The sequence below is a fragment of the Rhopalosiphum padi genome, chromosome 4 (genome assembly GCF_020882245.1).
Source record: "Rhopalosiphum padi isolate XX-2018 chromosome 4, ASM2088224v1, whole genome shotgun sequence".
In the NCBI taxonomy this organism is placed as follows: Eukaryota; Metazoa; Arthropoda; class Insecta; order Hemiptera; family Aphididae; genus Rhopalosiphum; species Rhopalosiphum padi.
The window spans coordinates 13104630-13128581 of record NC_083600.1 but is presented as its reverse complement, the minus strand read 5'-3'; the positions used below and the strand labels follow the sequence as shown (position 1 = coordinate 13128581).

At 32.3% G+C, this 23952-nt stretch overlaps 1 protein-coding gene across 2 annotated transcripts in view; it reads left to right on the top strand.

Moving 5' to 3' along the window:
- The first annotated feature begins 1739 nt into the window (after nucleotides 1–1739).
- The window catches only part of LOC132929473 (zinc finger protein 235-like), a 91232-nt gene continuing 69019 nt past the window's right edge, over nucleotides 1740–23952 (top strand). For both annotated transcript variants that reach the window (XM_060994850.1, XM_060994851.1), the window contains exon 1: nucleotides 1740–2464. In XM_060994850.1, the coding sequence (XP_060850833.1) occupies nucleotides 2252–2464 (213 nt within the window). In that variant the 5' untranslated portion in view covers nucleotides 1740–2251. The remainder of the gene's footprint in view (nucleotides 2465–23952) is intronic.

The following is a 23952-nucleotide window of genomic DNA, read 5'->3' as shown; positions in this document are numbered from 1 at the left end:
ACATTAATGATCTATACCACATAAAATGTTAAATAACTTAAAAACGTTTTACCCGAATTTCAATTTAAATATATCAAAATTGTAAATAAAATTATCAGCGTAATAATTTTTAATAAGAGGAGTACATTTTCATTAAAAAAAAATGAGTTAATACCCCCATAAAATACTGTTTTAATAGTATAATAAAAAATAATAAGAATATATTAATATAATCCATAAAAATACTTAATAATTTAAAAAATGAGAATTCTGATTTTATAGTTTATTTGTACTTTTTACTTAGAATACTACTATAGTTTCTACCATAACGACTAGGTTACTTATGACTATTACGTATGGAGAACTCGTCTCATTAAAACTAATATTGTCTTGCATTTGAAAATATATAAAACAAGCGAATTGACGCATAAACAAAAACCACAATCCGAAAGCGTTTGACCGTTTGGGGCTGGAAAAACGTAGGTACGTCAAAATTATTGTAACAATAATTAACAAAATAAATTAGAAAATATTGATCTTTAATTTATAAAATTTATTTGTTTAATGCATTAAATATACATGAACGTTTAAAGCTAATAGTACCTACCTATTCAAAAATGTTAATTATAGATTATTATATTGTAGACAAAAAACTGTAATACTCTATATATTACATATTATAATTATATTATAGTCAGTTACAGTCTATATTAGACAGTTAGACGTATTCACAAGTCTTAAATATAAACACTAAAATACTATATATATTTACCTATACTTAATATATCTCTATGGAGTGTCCCAGTGTTATAGTATATTATTTCATCCAGATGACTGTTTATCGAAATTAAAGATTAAAGGTATATCGTATATATGATGGTATAATACTTATATGGTTATCAGGATGCTACTGATTCCATAGTTTAATTTAATTTTTATGTTATAATGTTATTAAAATTTACAATATATTTTATTAAGGTATAAATATTTAAAAAAAAAAATTAATACAATATAATATAAATTAAGTCGTACCGTTATACTATAGGTAGGTACTTGATCTATCAATATTTTTTTTATACGAGTAAACCTAATTTATAAACTAAATTGTTATTCGACATAAAAATAAAAACACGTACCTAAAGCTATAATTATAGTGCATATATACTACATATTATACGGGGCTAATATAAGGTTGAGCCAAAAGCTCTGCAAGTGTGACCCATACCAAAGTTTCGCATATATAGGTATATTATACCCGTGTTTAAATATCGCCTGCTATTGAAGAATTTTGATGTAAAATTACTATATATAGTTATAGAGTTATACTGCTTGTTACTGTAACAAAACGACGTAATAAGACCAGAAGCGATCGCATCAGCCAAAATCGTTTCAAGATAACAAAAAACGCGCATGCACACGAAGCGTATAACTTTTTATCACACTGCAGGTAGTTATAGGTAATAATTGAGTAATTTGTACATTAATTAAACCTATAATATAATATAATAATAATATCGTATTTGTAAGCGTATTATACCAATACCATACGTATACGCACAAAACGCGCGCCACCTCGGGCGGCGGGAGAACTCGACCGCGGCGCGCGGTTGGCCAAGACGCCGGCAACCGGTCGGGGGCCGTCGATTGGCCCACCGGTGTCCGCGCCCACATCTTCGCCGTCTTGCCCTCCGGGGGAGGGGAGAGGGTAATGCCCACGTGCTCGCTCGACGGACCTCCGCCAAGGCCTTGCACTTCTTCAGTAGTCCGATAGCCGGTCGACCGACGTCTCGCGCGCGCGTAACTTCCTCCAGTCGCCGCTGTTTTCTTGTGAAGAAGTAGCTGTTGTCAATATTATTATTGTTGTTGTTGTTGTTGTTGTTGTAGTACTAGTGGCGGTGTTTGTGTATGTGTGTGTGCGTGCGTTCGCCAGTAGTCGTTGCCGCCGCCGCCGCTTCAGTATAGTACAATTATTGCAGACGGGTTCGGTCGGTCACCGTCGTTTGTTTTGATTTTGCGGTTTCGATTTTGAGTTTTTATTTTATCCGCTCGTATATACGCACTATACATTCGAAAAGTATATTATTTTATTGTTGACAAATATTGAATCGCATTCGCCAGTGAGACGAAACCGCGCGTGGACATGGGACAAATGTTCGATTGACCGAAAATAACGTTCCCGGTCCCTCCGCCCGTCCGTGCACAACGCGTTAACCGGATAAACCGCACCACGTGCGATTTTACGACACACAAACTGTACGTTTCGGTTTTTGACATGGAAACGTGCGTGCTCATACCGAAAGAGCTGTCCTTGCAGGCGGTGCCCGTGGCCAATGTGCAGCGGTCCAACAACAACAGGCACCACGTGGAACCGGAGATCACAGTCATGACAAACGTCAACGTGCCCAGGGGCACGCTCATCTACCCGTTCCAGGGCACGGTGCGCATGGACAAGTTGGACGTTTTCTCGTTTCTGGATGACACAGACGTGAGTTACGATCTTTATAATTAGATATATTAACATACCTAATATTATATCATTGTGCTCTTGCTACAATTAACACAATCGCTATAAATACGGCACGACATTTTATAGAGGGCATATATTTCTATATAAGCGTTATTTACCAGTTTCAGTTTTTTTAATTATTATTATCTGTTTGGGTTTCAAAATAGTTAGTTATTATTCAAAAATAAAATATATATATTATTTATGATTCCGAAACGTCATATTGTGTATACGCATATTATACTAATTTATTTTAAACTATTACCATTTTCTCAAATATATAAAAAATAATCAAGTCGTAAACCAGCAGCTTTTGTCCATATGGTTATACCACCTATTATACACATTTATAAATCAATTATATAAAATAGAAAAATAATAATCTATTATTAAATTTAATATACGTAGACAATTTCACGACCAATCTAAAATTGTATTTTTTCATTAAATACCAATCAATATTTAAGAAATTATTAAAAAAAAAAATTAATGAAAATTAAGTGTTATATAATTATATTTTATTAATGGAATATTGTATGTCTGTATTCATGAATTGCAAATTAATAGGTACCAGCTACCTATATTTTGATATCTTGTTCTCCCATGACCTCCTAGGTGGCACATAATATGATAATATGATTAAACAATTTTCGCGTAAGTTCATTTAATTATCGAATCGTGCCATTAGGTATAATAAATTAATATTGGTATTCATTATAAATATTTATATCGTTTATGTTAGTCGGCAATACCCGTAACTAAAACCACGTACGGTATGGAATTTATGATAGCATTACTAAAAAAATAACAAACAAATGTTTATTAGATGTCATAATAACTATTGTACATAATTTATCATAAATTCAATATTACTAATAGTTGCGTATTACTAAATAGTCTATAAATATGGATGTCAGCTATTGGCCGCCCACTGATATAATCGGTCGCGCGGACATTATTTGCGGTGTCATCGCCGAAGCGGTTCAGTGCGTTTCGCTACAATACAGTTTATCTTAATGTAAAAATTATCACCTTACACTTAATACATTACAACAGCTATTAAGTAATACGTATTAATAGTTTATCGTTCCCCTATTTGAGTACGCAGTCATGGCGATGTACACACGCGTGTGTAGGATTTCCCGTGATTAATTGGCCGTGGGATATGCGATGTTGATTCTGATGATGGTTGATGGATAGAGCACTGAAATTAATTTTAATTATAACACGCAATAGATATACGCATATACTATATAAATACACATTTATACGTTTATAGAATATTTTTTTTAAATGATTTTCTCGTGAGGTGTCTATAGGCTGTTGTTAAAAATATATATTATTGTTACATAGTTCTCTATAATAGTCTTGATAAATAAATAAGTATTGTAACATATTTTCACTATTTAATTACCTATATATTTCTATGTACTCGTATTACATTTTATCGCATATGGGTGCAATTATTGATGAGAAACGACCGAGGAAATTTCCTTGATGAATCTTTGTCGGAATTTATTGTCATCAACTATGGCGTGACGCAATGTTATCTTATTGTACTATCGCTTACCTACAGTTTTTTCTCATATTAAAAGAAATATGAAAAAATAAACATGTGTTGTTTAACTAGATAATAATATATATATATATATATATCCATTGATTGATTCATGAGGAAACAACCGCGCAATGGCATTGTTGTGGTTAGAGGCGCTCCCATTTAAAGCGGAAAACACGTTATTACCCGTTCGCCGGAGACTTAAACGGTGGCGCACTATCATTACTAACGAGTCTTCAAATAATATCATAATAATGTAATGATGTAAAATACAATTTATTACTATATTATTTCGATAATAAATTTCTTGTGTATCTATAATTAATACACAAAATTTAATTAAAATAATCCAGTTTTTTTTTGAATTGATATACTCTCATTAATAATACTTATTTTAATAAAATATACGCATATATAATATCAGTAAACGGAGTATTAAGATTATTATAATCGTTTATTCATCACAAATTATACATTTCAAGTTATTAGTTATTACTAATTATTTATAGTACGTATATTTTTTTTAAGAAATACCTAAATGTTAGTGATGTATGAATAAAAATCGTTTATTTATATTTGAATTACTCTAATAAAAATAAATAAATATCTTTGAGTCATTCAATTTTTTTTCAATATATTTATACCCAACTACATTTATATTTGAGTAAAATTTGATACAGTTCATATTAATTATTATTATTATTGTTATTATCATTTACAACTATTTTGATTACCAAAAAAAAATAAGTTGATTCTTATTTTAAGTCTGTAGATTTAATTGATTTAACGAGCTGTTAAATTATTTATATAATATATAGTAAAGCATTAGTCTAATAAAAGGTAAAATTATTTTTTATTGTATATAGTCAAATTTCATAAATTTACATAGAAATTAGTTACTGAATACGTATTAGTTGTATTTATTTGGTTATAATGTATAGTTTTGCGTTAGTATTCTGATTTTAATTAGCCTTTTAATCTAGCATCTATAGGCATTGTTATTTCGTAGTAAAAAGAGAAATTTATAATTCTATGTATGACTTATTGCATGGGTATTTTTATGTCATCTTAAAGGTGTTGAATTAACAAACTAGATCTACGTATGTATGTATTTAAAATAAAAAAAGTTTTCTCACAAAAATATTCTTTCGTTTCTTAAAATATATTATATTATAATAAGTCGCACTTTTTGTGCATCAAAAAATTTAATCCGTTAAAAAACTGCGTGATGAGTAATTTGAATAAAGCACGCACGCCTATATATTATGCCTGCAGCATATTATAATTGACGTGTACATCAAAATAAAAACGGGAAAGAAAGCCAAAATTAATTTTCCCAAAAACAATATAGTAATCAAGGGTCTAGATGCGCGTGTTATGTGTGTGTACATAGTTATATGTATAGTTAACCAGCGAAATCTTACTAGTTTCTCATAATTCTCACACGTGATTACTGTTTTCACGTGTGTACACACTCCGGTGAAACCGCGGCGGTCATTGTAAACGCGAACGAGCAGTACCAGTGTATTTTTTCCACCAGAAATACACGTAATTATACTCGACTTACACGTTTATGTCTTATGTGTCCATGTGTGTGTGTGTGTGTGTGTGTGTGTGTGTGTGTGTGTATGTGTTGTGTTTCGCTTGAGTTCACGCTATACATAATAATATATAACAGGTAGGTATATATCTACAGCTATAGTACTTACTGTAGCAGGTACATGCGCACATTAGGGGAAGATCATTACTGAAAGTGTTTAATTCTTTTATCTAGTTTTCACACACAAGTTGCATAGATATTAATTGCTCCCCGCGAGGTTTATTATGAGACTGCACTGTGAATTATTATTATTATTATTATGTATGTACGGCTTTCGACTCATGTGTGGCCCCGTCGCTGCCGCGTCGTTATTATACTTCCCGTATATTACGTTCCCACGGCGGAATGTTATATTTTTGTCTTCTTCATTGTAATCGAGTATATATTATACGCATTACACACATACATATGTGTATGTCTGTGTATACATATAATATTATGAATCATAAAATAATTACAATTATATAGCCGCGTATGTTGTTAATTTGCGCGGGTTGTCGGACATTGTTTTGCGACCAGCATAATATATTATAGGTGCCTAATTGTGTTATGGGCTCAAAAAACTTCGCTCCTGTAGTTTATAGGTAAATATTATCCTTTTAGTCTTTCAGCAGAACGTTAAACTTTTTATAATCAATAACTACATAATTTCTGTCTTGTTTTTGCTTTATATATTTCAATTCCATCACCGAACCAATAGCGATTTGGTTGGAATTTATTCACACGTACCTATTGATAGACGTATTTCGCGGTTATTCTACGTTTATTTAGCTTCAATTTTTTAAATGTTTAACATATTATTTTGTAATTCTCTGTCTATATATAAACTATCTACATCAAAATTAATTTGATATCTTGCACGATGAGATAAACGTATGAGTCACTTATAAATGATAACATATTATAATATATTTTATAATTTTATAAATTCTTTGAATTTTTCCAAAAAAATATTTCGTGATACCTACAAATCATAGTTTTTAATTTTCATAAATTTGATTCTGCCGTGTTACATTTAAACAGCACCTATACAATATTATAATATTAAGATTATTTAGTATAAGACTCAAAAAGTTTGTTTCTTATTGACCATCGCACAAATTGTATAAATATTATATACATTGTGGTTCAGCAGCGAAGTGTAGTGGAGGTCCAGTTCGTGGTGATTGTCATCGGTTCCGGCAGCCATTAAAATACATCTCATAGATCGAAAATGGTCCAATTACCTCGGTATGGCACGTTATTATATGTTCATGGCTATATAACATATCGGATTTTTTTTCTCGTTATTATTATTATTCTTTTTTGTCGATGATCCTCGTGTTCTAAATATAGAGTCTTCCTTGCGCGCGCGGACAATGATAAAATACAAAACACAACAAAAAAGCCGCATTGACTCGAATGTGTGTGTGTATGAGAGAGGTTCGATTTTTCACGGTCGGTTCGTGTACACTGTTGGCACGTACCGACACGCCACGTTTACTCGCGCGACGATCTCCCAATATACCTACGTTGTTGATAAGGACGCGACTGACCAGAGAATAGAAGACATCACTAACAAAAAAAATTAAATAATACAGAACAAGAAAAAAGACTTTACCGTTTTCATAATATTTTTGATTTTCTTCGTTGAAAATAAAGATGAAAAAAATTGAGTAAAAATGTCAGTATTTTCCGAAACGTTTAACTTTTTTGCCCAATATTGATGTACATTTTAAATATATTTAGTACCATATATTATATAATAACGTGCGCACCACATTCGGCCAGAAACTATACGAGTGATATTTTTTCAATGATAGGTAATAAAATAATATATTTTTCTTACTATACTATTTCATAGTAATGTATAGTTTGATACATGCAAAAATGGAAAGCAAAATTAATCAACATAATGTGTATGAATGTGTAATATGTAAATTAAGATGCTGATAAGCACGTTGTGACTGAACATTTTTTATACTGTTAATCTTGTAGTATAATCGTTTAATACATATATATATATACTATTTATAGTTAAATAGCTATTATTTATGACATACGTATAAAACAAATATTTTTTGTATTCATCTTTAAACCTATACTTTTACGTATTATTTGGACACAAACAATTTTTATAAACATATTTAATGTATATATGACTATTTTTTTTATAATGACTACCTATATTATTTCATATAATTTAGGTACTGTATGTACTAAATAAGTCACTATACATATTAAAGATATGTTGTGAAAACTTTTAATATTATATCTTTTTCTTTATTTTAATTTAAAATATGGAATACGGATTTAATAACATATCTTAAATTTAGCCTCTGGATACGCTGAGTACAAAATTTTAAAAAAGGTACTTTTAATAGATATTCAACTATATGTATAAGTGTATAACATTTAGTATATAATAGAGGGACGCCCAGTATATCATTTGTCAGTGTTACTTATTCTGTGGACGCGTATAACAAGGAGAAAACCAGATGATCTCGATTCGGATCTCTATAGGAACACATGTGATTCGTTCTCATTAAAAAAAACCAGTCCGACGATTTGTTTATTGGATTAAATGACTGATTGTCATTAATCATTAGATTTCTCTTTGAATAAGTAAAAATGAAAAAAAATCTAAGCATTTTGACGATTTACTCGAAAATGAACCATTATGGAGGAATCTTTTGATAAAAATCAAACCAAATTAGTTGTGATTTTTTTGAATTAGTATAACTGGTTATTGTACTCATGTATTTAGAATTCATTTTAATGTATAATCTAAAAACTGTCAATAAAAAATAATACGTTGAAGTCAATAAAGAAGAAAAAGGTATCGAAGAATCGCTGAAATTCTATAATATTATAATTTATAAGTTATGTTTATATCTATATATGCATTTAAGTATTAAACAGAAATTTATGATTTACTAATTTTCTTTCTCTTGAGTTAGTAAGGAATCTTAAAATTAATATTAAACTGCATCAATAATAAATAAGTACTATAGGACTATAAATACGTTCAAATATTAACAATAGTTAGTAATTATAATTTATAAGTGTACCTATTGAAGTAACTGCACCCACAATAATTATCATAATAACAGATATAAATAAATGTATATGTATTATAACCTTATTATGGTGTAAGATCAAAACAAATCAATAATATTAAACAACAATATTGTAATAGCCACATTTTATACTTGTGAGTTATAATATGTGCCAAAACAATTAAAACAAAAATAAAAAATTTTTAATAATTTTTCGTTAAGACCGAATTAATTTGCAAATAAAATCATACATTTCGTCTATTACAACTTTGGTTAAGACTATAAAACTATAATAATTTCCATGTTGGGTGCGCAAGTTGTTCTATAGGTGATTGATGAGTGATATGTCGATTGGACGATTGAAGATTGAAAACAAGAAAAAATATATTTGTTTTTATAAATCGATGCGCCTACAATTCATATAGATTTTTCATGTCTACATAGATTTGGTATATATATTATTTAACAAGAAACTAACAACTGATGCTTATTCACAAATACGATAATTATTAATAAGCATGTTTGAAACGAAAATTAATAAATATACCACGTTACTTTCATACCGTACAGTTTTGATATTATAAGACACATACCTCTTCATATACACAGTACACACGCAGTACACACACACACACACACACACACATATGTATGTATAAACCGATTCAATTTTTTACTCTGGTTTCGTATGGTATTTTATTTATTATTTTTTTTTTCGTCTAATTAAAACGGTCCAAATTGTTTGCTTTGTGACTGCGCACCGGTGTGAGTTTTAAACGCTGAGTGGACACAAGTGAAAACAAAAAAAATCGCCGCCGTCGCCGCCACGGAATGCGTTTTTTTCGCCGCTTCCAAAAACACACACACCAATATAATACGTGTATTTATATTGTATATAATATGAGGTATAGGTATCTCTATAAACCAATATAACTGCTTATAACTATCTACTTATATGTACATATTATATACATACACCTAGGTCTTACACCCTTCCACCAAGCGCGGTGAACATGTTTTTGTCACACGGACATTCTTTCGCGGATGCGTCCATGTGCAGAATTCAAAAAACGTTTTATCGGACCGGGCCGCGCGTAATACGTATCTCACGCGGTATGATATTATTATATTTATACACATACATACTATTATTATGTATACAGAGGGCGGCGGAGCATTTCGTAGACCGATAATGTTTTTTTTGTCGTCTTCATTTCTTTTCGGCTCACCTTGGTGTTAATGGGTTCTTCAACCGCCGCCGCTGCCGCCGCCACCACCCGAAATTCCACTGTGTTTGCGCCTTTTTGCGACCGCCCGGCCCATGCGAAGACAACGATGATGTGACCACTACTCGGAATCTGCGTCTACCCGCTGGATCGTTTATCTTTGTATATCTTCTCTATCACAGCCGTGTCGTAGTCTATGTGTACACACTACACAGTGTATATACAATGCATGTATGATATAAGTATATTATGATCATATAATATTACATGTAGCTACAGTGCTCTGGTCGTCACGATGGCGGTCACCGCTTGCACTTAACCACCGACTCGTGTACGCATATTATACGTATTATTGTAAGATCGCTGCGAAAACCCTCGGCATACACTGTGCCGCAGCAAATAAATCATATACATTATATATAGTATACGCATACGAAGAGACGATGACAACTCGTGTGCAAGGGAGAACCGGGCCAAGTGATGCATGGAGACACGGTGTGTTCATACACACAATAGCATGTGATAATATTGTATACAAAGCGAAGCTTCGGCGTGTTATGAAGTACACGTACACACGCTCATGCAAACGCATACGCACACGCAAACACACACATATATGTATTATATAGATCGAGAAACTGAGAAGAGGAGACGTGATATAAAGTGTGGTCCACGTGTATGCTATATATATGACGCGTGCGATGCTGTGGAAAACATTCTGTGCACAGAACAAATCATAAATAGCCGCCTTCCGTCGGACCACACCAAGAAGAGAGACATTCCTATACGATCTTAGCGCGTGCGTGTGTGTCATCGTACACGTCGCAGCCTCACTGCATTTGTCTGCTCACCTCCGTATATTCTCTCAATATAAATCAATATATACCTATACATACCTACTTTTACTTATAGGTAGGCTGCAGTAGACACACGGGTGTTGGCTCCATTTCGGATCGCTAGAAAACCGTTATAATATATTATTATGAATCACGATGATTATGAGTACATACGTGTTTATGGACGGTGGAATAGACCAAGCTAAAAAATCAGATGATAGAAAGAGAGAGAGAAAACGATTGGGATGAAGGAATGATAATATTAATTATTATTTTATATGCGTCCGACAGAGCTAAAATATACAGCTATATGTTATAATATTATGTACCTATGATGCGACGACTTTGGCACAATGTAAGCTTTTGTGAAACTAAACCACTAAGAAGAGATGTAACGCGTGTATGTAATATATGTAGGCTTGTCAAAAACTATATAGTGTTTACGGCATATTCACGGTGTGTAAAAGACCGTCGACAGCGTCAAAATCACAACATATTATGCGCCTCGTTCAAAATGCCGCTCATGTACTACAAAACCGAAAATACCGATCCGTACATTTTTTTTCTCGTTCCTGCAGAGTGGCTATAATATTAATTCGTACGCATACGTGTATAATATTATAATGATGTGATGTGAAAATACCGCCTAACCGCTTTTGATCTCTGCAGCCGTTGCGCCGTTATTACAATAATATATTATATTATGCACTTGTCGTGCTGCTGCCACTGCAGGTGAATTAAATTCATAATAAATGCAGATGTATTAAATATATACGATGATATTCAATCGCGGTATAAAAACATTTTGTTTATAATATATACGATATACCACTATAGGTATCACAAGCCATTCGCATTATAATATATCTTATAATTGTATATACCCGATATCCAACAAATGTGCAGCAAGTGCAGTGTTTTAGCGATGACACAACGATACAAGCTTTAATAAAAATAATATATATGTGTATATGTATAAACAATATACATATATATATATATATATAATATTATATTTCTCATAATTAATTATAGGTATTGAAGTGACGGTGATGCGCAAATAGCATCGGTAAAGCGTGGTAAATAGTGCTGCATATTGTCGCACGGTTTCTATAATCGTGATTTGAAATCGCGTACTCGTGTCATCCAAATGGGGTAAATTTGAACTCTACAGCTTTAAAAGTTTCACTATCTTTGGAAAAACCGACAAAGCCAAAATTAGATTTATCCCGGTAAGACAAAAACGGAATTTATAGAATATAAAATAAAATTGAAAAACAATAAAATGATCTATACTCGATGTCAGTAGTAGCGGCAGATACGCCCGACGAACAAGAACAAATAGAGCGTAGTGTATAATATATTATAATAATATAATACCGATATACCGTGTGCACCTATGGCGTTCGATTCATGAGAGGATTCGATTCAATGGCCAAGGGAGTGGCGGGATTTTTTTTCATTTCGTTGAAATGACCATGCGCTCGCGTATTACATAGGCATATATATATACATAATAGGTAGTAGTTCGAGATGAGCTGCCGCGCGTTATGTAAATTATCGGCAAAGAAAATGGAAAAAAAATAAAATAACGGCTACCGAACAAAAGCCGCCGCGCGTAGTACCACGCACTCACTCGCGCGTTTATATACATATTATATAAAATATATAAATAAATAAAAGAACGTATTATTTTGTATACATATATGATGTATATTTATTTATATATAAATACCGTTTAATGTATATACTGCATAGTAAAAAATAAATGGAAAGCCGCAGACTGTCAACAGCGCTACACAGCACATTATATATACCTACCCCCCATTATAATCGATTCGTATCCGTGATCTTTTTTTGTTTTTATTTTTTTATTGTATTTATATATAAACTGCGCCATAATAAAATAACATGATACCTATATAAACACAAACAGACCGTTGTTTTTGGTCGATTGGACCTCATTAAACGCCACTACCGCCGCTACCTGTAGTCGATTTATTTTGTTCTGGTATAATTAAAACGCCGTGTCGTTCCCGCGAGACGGGCGCCCGCCCTCGCCCCCGCACACACCGTCGGCACTGCCGCTCGACAAGAACGGTTTTTTCTTCTACTCCTTTTCGTTTTAATTAAATCGGATTTATTCGTATTCGGTTCGGTGGATATGCGTGGTAACCATAATATAGTTATAGTCGGTAACCCATACCTAGCAGCCCGTGATAGGTATACTGAGGTACATATATAATACATACTATCATGGTATACCCATTATAATATTATAATATATACCTACGGAAGACACCAGTGTGGTCGATCTGCATGCTTATAGCGGAAAACAGGCTTCGACATAACAATAATAATGTTATAACTCCCTAGGAGTTGTTTGTTTCGTTATCATACTTGTCACTCATCTGTATAACCTGTAATCAATAATATTATTCTTATATACCAATACTTTGATAATGTCATAATATTACTATTATTATAATGATTACTGAGAACTGCCGCTGAATTCCGGTACAATGAATCGCGGTCTGCGGGGATTAACTAATACAGTGTGCGATGTACCCATACAGCCCGATCAACTGATGACGTGTTTTCTTCGTAGCACTATCTTATAATATTATGCAGTACTCAGTTTCGTGGAAAATAACATAACAAAATAAAGTATAGGTTATAGGTATGGTGTATACGTAGCTACGTATATTATAATATTTTATACGGACACGTTTCCGACGAAAAAGGAATTCAATCGACACCGACATGTATAACTGAAAAAAAGTTCTCACCAAGGTGTCAAATATCCATTGCGTAATGCCGTACAATATTATATCTAATCGGACACTGACAAGTTGTCCAATAACAATATATACAGGCCTAACCGATCGAGGTATATTATCATCGTTCATAACTTAACCCATACATTTTCGGTAATAAATTATGTCGTTTCTAAGACCACTTAAAAAACAAATACGGACTCGAATATTATCGACAAGGGCTTAACCGCTTAACAGCTTATACGTACCATCTACATAACATAATAATATAAATAATATTATAATGCATGCGTTGTGCGGCATGCTTTTTGTATTTTGTACGTGAAAATCAATATGCAAAAATCAAACAAGATGTTAGTTGAAATGTTTAGTTCACTGTTTTTAATAATAATGTTAATACATGTAGAGGTATACTTTTATGAAAGAACAGTTTTTAGAGTTTTAATTTATTTATACTATACAATATGCTTGCCATACCTTTAAAATTGATGATCTGATTTTTATTTCGCCCCGATATCATAGGATATCTGATTGGTAATCTTATTAGAAGTTCTATTTAAAAATTAAAATAATGGATTAGGTTACTTAAATGATTACTAATATCAGGTATACGGTAACAAATAATAATTCAAAACAACTATATACCTAGTCGTACCAAGTACCTAGGTAGTAAAACTAGTAGGTGTACAGATTACAAATTAAACCACTGTTGCCGCGCATAAAAAAAAAAATATTTATTATCTTTGATATATTACGAGTATGTATGTCATATTCCTCTCGTTTATTCGAATTTTCAGTTGGCAATAATATTATGATTTACCAACCGATTCTGATAAGTTGGCAATTAATTTTTCACAAAAATAGTTTTGTTCACGAACGACTATTCTGTAAAAATATCTCGAATTGATCAATAAAATGTATTTATAACCGTTTAATCGAACCGTAATAAACTAATAAGTAGGTACTACATGCTGTCAAGCTTTCAAAAGAATCTTTGAAAATGAATATTTTTCAAGTAGCAACTGTAGTGATGTTTAATGGTGGTCGGTGGCGGTGCAGGTAAGCCCTATATATACAATAATATATTATATAACTCATTAATCCAAGTATTCTAGTATATATTTTGTATGGTAAATTACAATAATAATTATATTATTACAAATACTCTATCATATAATACATCCAAAGGTGCTTTTATTGACAATTCGCATTTACTATAACTTATAAGTAAACGGAAGTAGGTATGCAACAATATATATCGTCTATAATAACTATCAGCTTTACTGCTTTAGTAAATGTTAACTTTATGCATTATGTTAACGACTTAACGTAAAACAACCGCCGGCCTTTATTTTAAGACAAATAAATGCGTATTTTTGTTTGTCAAATGATCGTTGAAAACTTCGCCTCTCGACTATAAACCTAAAATATTATGTGCACATAAACTCTGACTCCACCTGATGGAATTATACGTATAGTCAATTAACAATTTAGTCAAGTTAACAGTGCATAATATTTATTTATTTTAATATCAGAAAAGATAACTGGACCACACTGAGTTTAAAACTCATGCGAACACCTAGGAATTATCTTGTTTACAATATACATATTTTATTATATACAATAAAACAAAAAAAAATCAAAAATATAAATTAAAACAGCAAAATTAAAACAAACAGTTATATAAGAATGATAATTTAACAATTTAGGTATTTAAGCATGGTATATTTGTTGCATCGTATTCATAAAATAGTCAATAGATAATGTAATTTTCACGACACCCTGTTTTTTAAGGCTATTTTAAGGAGAAATTATTAGCTTCATATCTAGTATTGACCTCATGTCCTCATGTTTTATATGAAATAAAAAATTATGTTTTAACCTGTGTATATGAAATAAAACATTTTGCAAAACATTTTGAATATTTTCGTAGCTACCACAGCCCGTGGTACCGTACGTAATACGTACCTATACTATATACATATAGTTACGGTATACGTAATATACATTTTTAATAATTTAGTAAAAATATTATTGTAAGCCCGTACGACGACGAGTCGATTTGTTCATTATCGGGATCGATCAATGCCATGTCACGGCCTCGACGGAGAACTCGCGCGCGCGCTCGCTTCTGGTCAAAGGGGCTCCGTCGTCGACCGCCGCCACCGCTGCCAATGCCGCTCGCCGTCGACCATCGATCATCGTCGGGCTCTCCTTCCGCACGCGTATTATATAGATACACTTTATTATTGTGGCTACGTCGTCGTCGTGGTCGGATATGCAAATATTCCTATAGTGTACGTATATAAAATGGCGTGTAACAGCCACGTTAATTGGTAGATATACGGCGTCGTATATGCCTATAATAATAATAATACATATACACACGGCCGGCATTGCCGATCGCGTTCTTAATTATTTAACTGCAGACCCCATTAGCATCATATATTATATTATGTATATTGTATATATATATATATATATATATATAATATAGGAGTTATACATATTATTATTACTACCTATAGGTATTAGGTACATAATATATGTATATATACTGTATATACATGTTCGTATGTTCGGTGCCGTTTGTATTTAATACTGTGTACCTACAGCTTGTAACAGCGGACGGCGACCTCTGTAAGTTGCAACGGCGGTCGCCGCATATACCAACCTAATAATAATAATAATGAAAACGGCGGCGGTCGATTTTCTTTTCTCGTAACCTCATCAATTACCAAAGCTACCGCCCGATTGCAATATCCAATCGATATAATATTTAATAGTCGGATTATCGTATCCGGTTTACCACGCTCATATATATCACTGCATGCCATATCTACGGGGATAGACGCTATGGGAAACTCAATAAACGACTTTAATTATATATAATATGTATTATCTGTTTTATCGAGCTGCTAAATATTCCAGTCGAATTTCAAAATTCGTCATCAACGGTAAAGTTATTTTTTAAATTGTTGAAGTACTCGTACATCGAAATATCTGTTATGTATAAATATAAATATTATAATAATACATAAGTATTTCGTTTCGTCAGCCAATGAAGTTTGATTGATATTAGCCGTAAAATATTATGCCGTAATTTAAACATTTACAATAGTCAATATAACTATGCCAATGTATAATCACGTTTTTTAAATGCAACGACTATTAGCCGAGATTAATAAAGAAAAGTAAAATCCTAATTGCCCATTCCAGTAGAAATCGTAATCACATCGTATATAATATACACGAGTACAAATATATATATAGTTTAAAAACTGGAGTATGGCACATTGTCCCGATGACCTATTATTGCACCGTGGGTATGACGGGTGGAAGATGCTTACGGAAAGACGATTGTAAAAAAAAAACATTGTATAAAAACCAAGAGTATATAATGTACTATATATAATATATACCTAACTAGTTCTGCACCGACGTGAGTGGACTATATGTGTCCGAGCCGTAAAACACCGTGTTCGATCGCAGACGTTGCAGCATCATCGGTACATTATCGTCGTCGCTACTGTATCGGCTTTCTCTTGTCCGCCATCGCCATCAGTGTACGTATGCGTATATAGATGATTAGAACGTTTATCCGTGTATAAATGTACGTAGGTTATGGAAACTGGATCGAGTGATTATTGTCGTCTACACGCGGCCGGATATCAACTACCGAAGGAAGTAGCCGATTGCTGTTTGAGTCTGTGTATATAATATGATGATATTATATATAACACACATTATTTAGTATAGTTTAATGTATATCTATACACTGTCGGCTGTCATACCTATTCTCGCAGTCCGAGACATAAGCCGAGAAGAAGACACGAAGAATGTCGGAAGCGAAATCACTGCACAAGTGGCCGATCCACGCGAATGGCGCGTGCCTTAACCAAACCAAACCATTTCTATAATATTAATTTAATATAATATCGTGTCTGCACGTGTATAATAATATAATAGGTATATAATACGCATATGAGGTTTAGCTGCGTCCTACTAGTTTTTTTTTATAATATAAACATTTCCTAATACGGCCAACATGTTATTTCGGGTTATAAGTGCACATATTATATTCTCGTATATTCTGCATTACCTGTCACCATCGATGAAATGGATTCCAATGTTTACTTTTCAACTAATTACCTAAAATAATACAATATGCATTTTTTTAATACCATAATCCATTATATACGTATTAGGTATTTCATCTTTGATTAGGAGGCACCTATACTCACTAAATGTCAAATAATGTACATATAATAAGATTTTAATCATAAAATATTATATACAAACCTCAGTAGATATACCTATATTGTAAGTTTATTTTTCAGTTTTATTGTCGGCTGTCGCTATTATTATTTTGCGAAAGTCCATTCAGCATTACAGTCGTTCATTATGCAATATGTTTATACGAGTATGTGGTCAATATGTTAATGTAAATAATATATATAGTATCTTCCATTGTTCTGTTTGAAGAAAGGTCATCGAGAATGAAGTAATACAGATTGCATTTTTTTACATCTCACTTATTGATTTACGGCTTAATTGGTTTAAAATTAAGAAATACGGGTAAATTGAACGACTTGTTTTGTAAGGTATATGATAATATTGATAATCTTAAATAACGTTGAAAACATTTGATTACTTACATTTTTGTACTTAAAAAAAAAATCCATCTGATAATTATACTATTAAATCATAACTCATTCGCCGAGTCTTGCACACAATTTAGAAAACCCTGTTAATAATAGGCTGTTATTAAAACATACTATTGGTATTTCAATTCTGTATTGAGTAATTTAACAGTAGACACTATTTTTATTTTATACTCTATAGTCTATAGGGAATAAAAATGATGTATTAAACTATTAAAGTATATTTTATGTCATCTCCACCTGTCGATGAAATTCATAAATTATATGTTTGCATAGTGATATCTTTTCATTATTTCTCAATATTTCGTGGAATTTGCGACGTTACAGCGATAAACGCACTAACTGATATACAAGAAATCATAAAATATTATCTTAACACAAAGTAATTTAACCTTGGCAATATTTTATTTTGTTTCACTTGTAAACTGAGGTATTACGGATCGATTAAATTGAGAGCTATTAGTGGACGTACGCTTTAGTCTAAAATACATATTATAATTATTACTATTTCTTGTTCATCTACTGTTTGTGGGTTAATATATATAATAATGTATGGTATAATGGTCTCGGCTGTTTTTAGCCACCAGAAAAGCGTGCCTGGTTGCATTACACATAATATGTATAACCGGTGTGCATAGTTGGTCACGTGAAAAATGACCTCCGAGACGTACGTACGACTAATTATACTGGGGACTGAGGAATAAGTTTCAATCGCTTACCCGGTAATTACACTGCTGCTGCCGCTGCAGAGAGTACAGGAAAAAAACGTGGAAAAGCGAAATTACCCACTGGCCGCTGTCATATACTCTTGTATATCTGTGTAATCCACTTTGCTGCCAGGTGCCTTATGCACATCAGGAATACATTAAAAATAGGAATAGGAGTATAATATAGAAGACACGTATGGAAGAAGAGAAGAGAAAAAAAAGGTATACGTTATTATTATTCAAGTAAAGTGGTCCGGCCAGGTCATTCATGACATGAAGATAGGTCCATCGGTGTAGATATATATATATATAACACGCCCCAGGCGCGTTATACTGCAACGCTTGGCGTAGTGCAGGTATAGTAGCACTCCTACTTCTTCTCCGTCTTCTCACCCATAAGTCAACCACCGCTGTCGTGTTATTAAGTGTTATTATTATTATTATTATTATTCTGCTGGGAGACCCCTTCGGCGGGACTACGTGGCCACTGAACGTTATGGTAAAAAAAAAAAATAATAATAATAAAAATGTAAAATTACCTGCGAGACCCTCACCTGTCGCGAGTTGGATGAAACTCTCGGCAAATCTAGTTTTTTTTTATTATATGTCTGTACCTATATATTATGCGTATTTGATACGGTCTAGTATATAATATATATATAATAAATCCAACACGTCAAGTATATTATATATCTGATAAGACACCCGCGGTGAATCGGTAGCGAAACTTATCAGTCGACGCTATACGACCGCCACCGGTAATAACCGTAATTATTGTACCATACTATAATATGTTGCTGCTGTAGTGTCCGATCGCGGTCTTGTCTCAGTCGTCAGCAACTATACAAAAGCGGAATAGAAATAACAGCAGCAACATGGTCAAACATATTATATACCTGCGCCGAGAAGACGAAATCTGGAAAGTGGTCTACTAATTATCGGGTTAGAGAAGGAATAATATATGTAATATATATATGTGTATGTGTATATGTGTATATGTGTGTGTGTGTGTATATAAAGATAGAGAGAAAAAGAAAAAACATCAGGATTTATATACGTCTCAAACCGGTAGTACTCTCAGGCTCGTATTAACATTTCGCCCGGAGGCTGTTGCTTTTAATAGCACGACAGACGCGCCCGTCCGAGTAAAAAAATATTCCGTTCATTTTATATTCATTACTTTTTTTTTGTCTTATGTACAAATTTCCGACGGCTTCTGTGCGTGTGTGTGTGAACTTTGATCATCGATTTTTTTTCTCATTCCATTCAATGCATATAACTATATCGCATCATTGACGTTTCTGTGAGTTTTGATTATATATATATAGGTACCAACGAATAGGCGCTCCTCCTCTAACGTATAATCAGATAACAATAATAATCTTTCTATTGAGGTATATTTAAAACATTATACATACGTGATATTATACGGTCAGAAATTGTTGGATGCAGACTACCAGTCATAATACCGAATTTAATAATAAACGAATCAGCAGTATAATACACTATATTATTGTCATTAATAAAAATATAAATTGTGTTTCAATGTGAACACAGACTTTAATATTACACAGAGAAACGTGCAGCGCGTAGTTGGTAAAACACGTTTCACCTGTTCATTAATAATATTGTTGTATATAGATGCGATCGGTTTTTATAGTAGCCCGATATATTCCATCATATTATATGACTTCCAGCTATTATTTTCCACTTACCGCGTTCAGTTTATCTTTATACGTGTATACTGCGCTCGAACAAGTGGTTTATATAAACGCACCACACCGAAATATTCTAATAAACATAAATCAAACTGTAGCCTCACTGTTGTTCTTTTTTTCTAATCAAAATCATTCGAACCGTCGTGTGGACCGTGTGGTACGTCCTACTAATTATTAAAGTAGCGATAGGGATACAAATAAAATCATTTCCAATAGTTGATGCGCATAACGTAATGCGGGAAATGATTTCGGGGAGTGGAATATCTACGGCATGGTGATAATCATTACCTATATAAATTATGTATAGGTTTGGAAATAATATACACCAACTGTAGTAATATAGGAGGAATAATACATACTTAACGAATATACACTATAAGATTAATATTATAAATTCGTTAATGCTTCTTTTATTTCGATAAAGTCCTGAAGTAAAAAAAATAATAATAATAATAGAAATAAAAAAATGATGTGTGTAATGGAGTATTATATAGATTCGATAAAACAGTTACATATTATGTCGATCTTTTATTCCACGATAGACCTCTGCAGTTTTGCGGTAGGCATTTGACACGTATTGAGCTGCGAACGGCAGCTGTCGTTTTCGGAATCCAAAAATATGCAATACTGCAATCAAGATAAGGATCATCGTGAAATAATAATAATAATAATAATAATAATAATAATAATAAAAATAAAACAAGCCTATAAAATAATAAAATGTATTATTATATTCCGTTCTTATCACGCACGATCGTTGAACGCCGTCTATATATAATATCTACCGGGTCCATCTGCACAAACACACACCGAGATGCGTAGATGCGTTATCCGACCGTTTACAAGACGCGGCCAAAGTTATTGCTTCAGCCGACGGATTATCAGTAGAGAACCCTTACTTTATATATTATAATATATAGGTATTGGCGTTTGTGCGTTTGTGTATGTGTGTGTAATAAACACCGATGGCCGTATAGCTGCCGCCGTGGGAGTCGACTCGACTGTGGCGGCGATCAGTACATACAGGGCGCACAAATAAAACGTGTAAATATTGTATATTATTGCGTTTATAAATTGTTTTAATAAAATACCGATTGGCTACCGCAGATAATGTTTGCTTTTTTATACTCATGACCGACCGGCGACGACAGCGGTGTGGCGGTGGCTGACAAATAACGACCATAAGCCCCGTGTATACAGTTATTGCACTTGCACTCGCACACACAAACACATAATATTATAATAGTGTGTATCAGCAGTACGGAAGGTCGAGTTCATAATGTGTATTATGTTTTTGCGTTATTTTTTTTATACCCTTTTTACTCTTTTTTTTTATTTTTACTTTAGTCTAAAAAATGTTTGATCAATCGTGCATTATTATTATATTTATGTAATATGTTATAGGCAGTAAGCACTAACGCGCTATGCCAAAAATATGAACATGGAAACAAATACACTTACAAACCTATACATATGCGTTATATAGATATTTATAATGGATAAAAAAATTAGTATCGTGAGTCTCTATATCTGTACATATAATATCGTATATATATTAAATATATCCGTTATCCCAAACATTCCGAAACCGACTTTTAGGTATACCTATACCCTTCGTAGTTCTATGTTGTAACTGCTGGTTTTTTTAATCGCTTTTATATAAACATTAGTTTTAAAATCAATTTTCGCCTACAAAAATATTTAAGTCTATACAACTGTGCTGGTGTATATATATTGCTTATCGCATACAAAGTATGAGTAACTAGCTTAGAAAGAAATTTTTATTTTCATACTTTATTTTTGATTTAATATTTACTGATCAAGACGCTATTTTGGCATTTATCTTCGCTGTATAAATATATTATATGCATATTGCATAATATGATAGTATTACAATTTTATATTTTAAATGACGCACAGAATATTATTTACTATATAATTCTATCGTTACACTCAAATATTTTTTCGGAAAGATATTGTTATTATATCCAAGTAAAAATTGAAAATAAACTATCAAATTGAACAAGGTATATTAATTTGGTGTTTGGTAAAAGTGTTATATGGAGACTATAGCGTAAGTTCAACTGTATGCTAACACAACTGTATAATACCAACCTTGAAATTAATTTTGTATAATATGATTTTATTTCATTATATTATATAATTTCTTAATTTAGTAGCGAAACAAAGTAATAAATTATAGAGAATTAAAAATAATATGTTGTGTTTTACTTATCGTTTGAAATTATTGGAGGTGTCATGTAATAAATTCTATTTGTAAATTATTACTAACTCAAATAATATTTTTATTTTAATAATGAATTATAAGTGCGAAGTATAAGAATATCACGTATATGAAACCCACCAGTTTTCCGCATAGTACTTATCCCACCATACATCTATCAAATCATATAATTATTATAATTATTATAAAAAAAAAAAACAAATACAGACGTAATTTTTTTCATTATTATAATTTTATTTTTACAACAATATAATTTTGTTCGTATACAACGACATATTTATCGTCTCCCCGCGCCCGTATCTAATAATTGCAGCAACAGAAGACGGCGTACATGAAAACGTGTTTTATATAATATTGTGTATACCTAAATTCGCGTTCTAAAGTTTAATACAAACGGTTGCATTTAGGTATATATTTATGTTTTGAATGCGATATATGCACGTGAGTTTATATTATAATATATGTTTTTTTTTAACGCTAAGCTCTTGTCAGGTGCCGATTGTGCCAGCGGCTGTGTATAATAATAATAATAATAATAATAATAATAATAATATAAAATGCAGTATACGTGTTTGTATGTATGTACATATGCTCCTTATATATACTGATAAGTCCCGATAAACGTGTTTGTCGAATCAGCAACGGCAGCAACTAGCAGCGGGTAGAACCGGACCGTCGGATGTATCGCTCCCGGGTTACATTTTCAAACCCACGCCGCACGCTGCTGATCGCGTATATAATATTATACACGACGAGTACGTTATGATAAATTGAATGTAGAAAAAAAATAATAATAAATATGAACGAAAAAATGTATACCTATATATGCACGCCGAACAGTTTTTAACTGCCTGTTAAAATTCCGTTGCGTGGCCTATGCACACGACGCTTAATTAAATAGCCCGCGAGATCATTGGGCGTGACCTTAACTATAATATATTATAAATTACTATCGCGTGTAATCCGCGCGTACGACGAATAGGTACCTATACAATAATATTATAAAATAAAACTGCCATGGATAATATAATATATAATATTAAGTGTACCTACGTATGTGCACGTGGTATTCGAACATTTGGTAGGTACCTACTACAT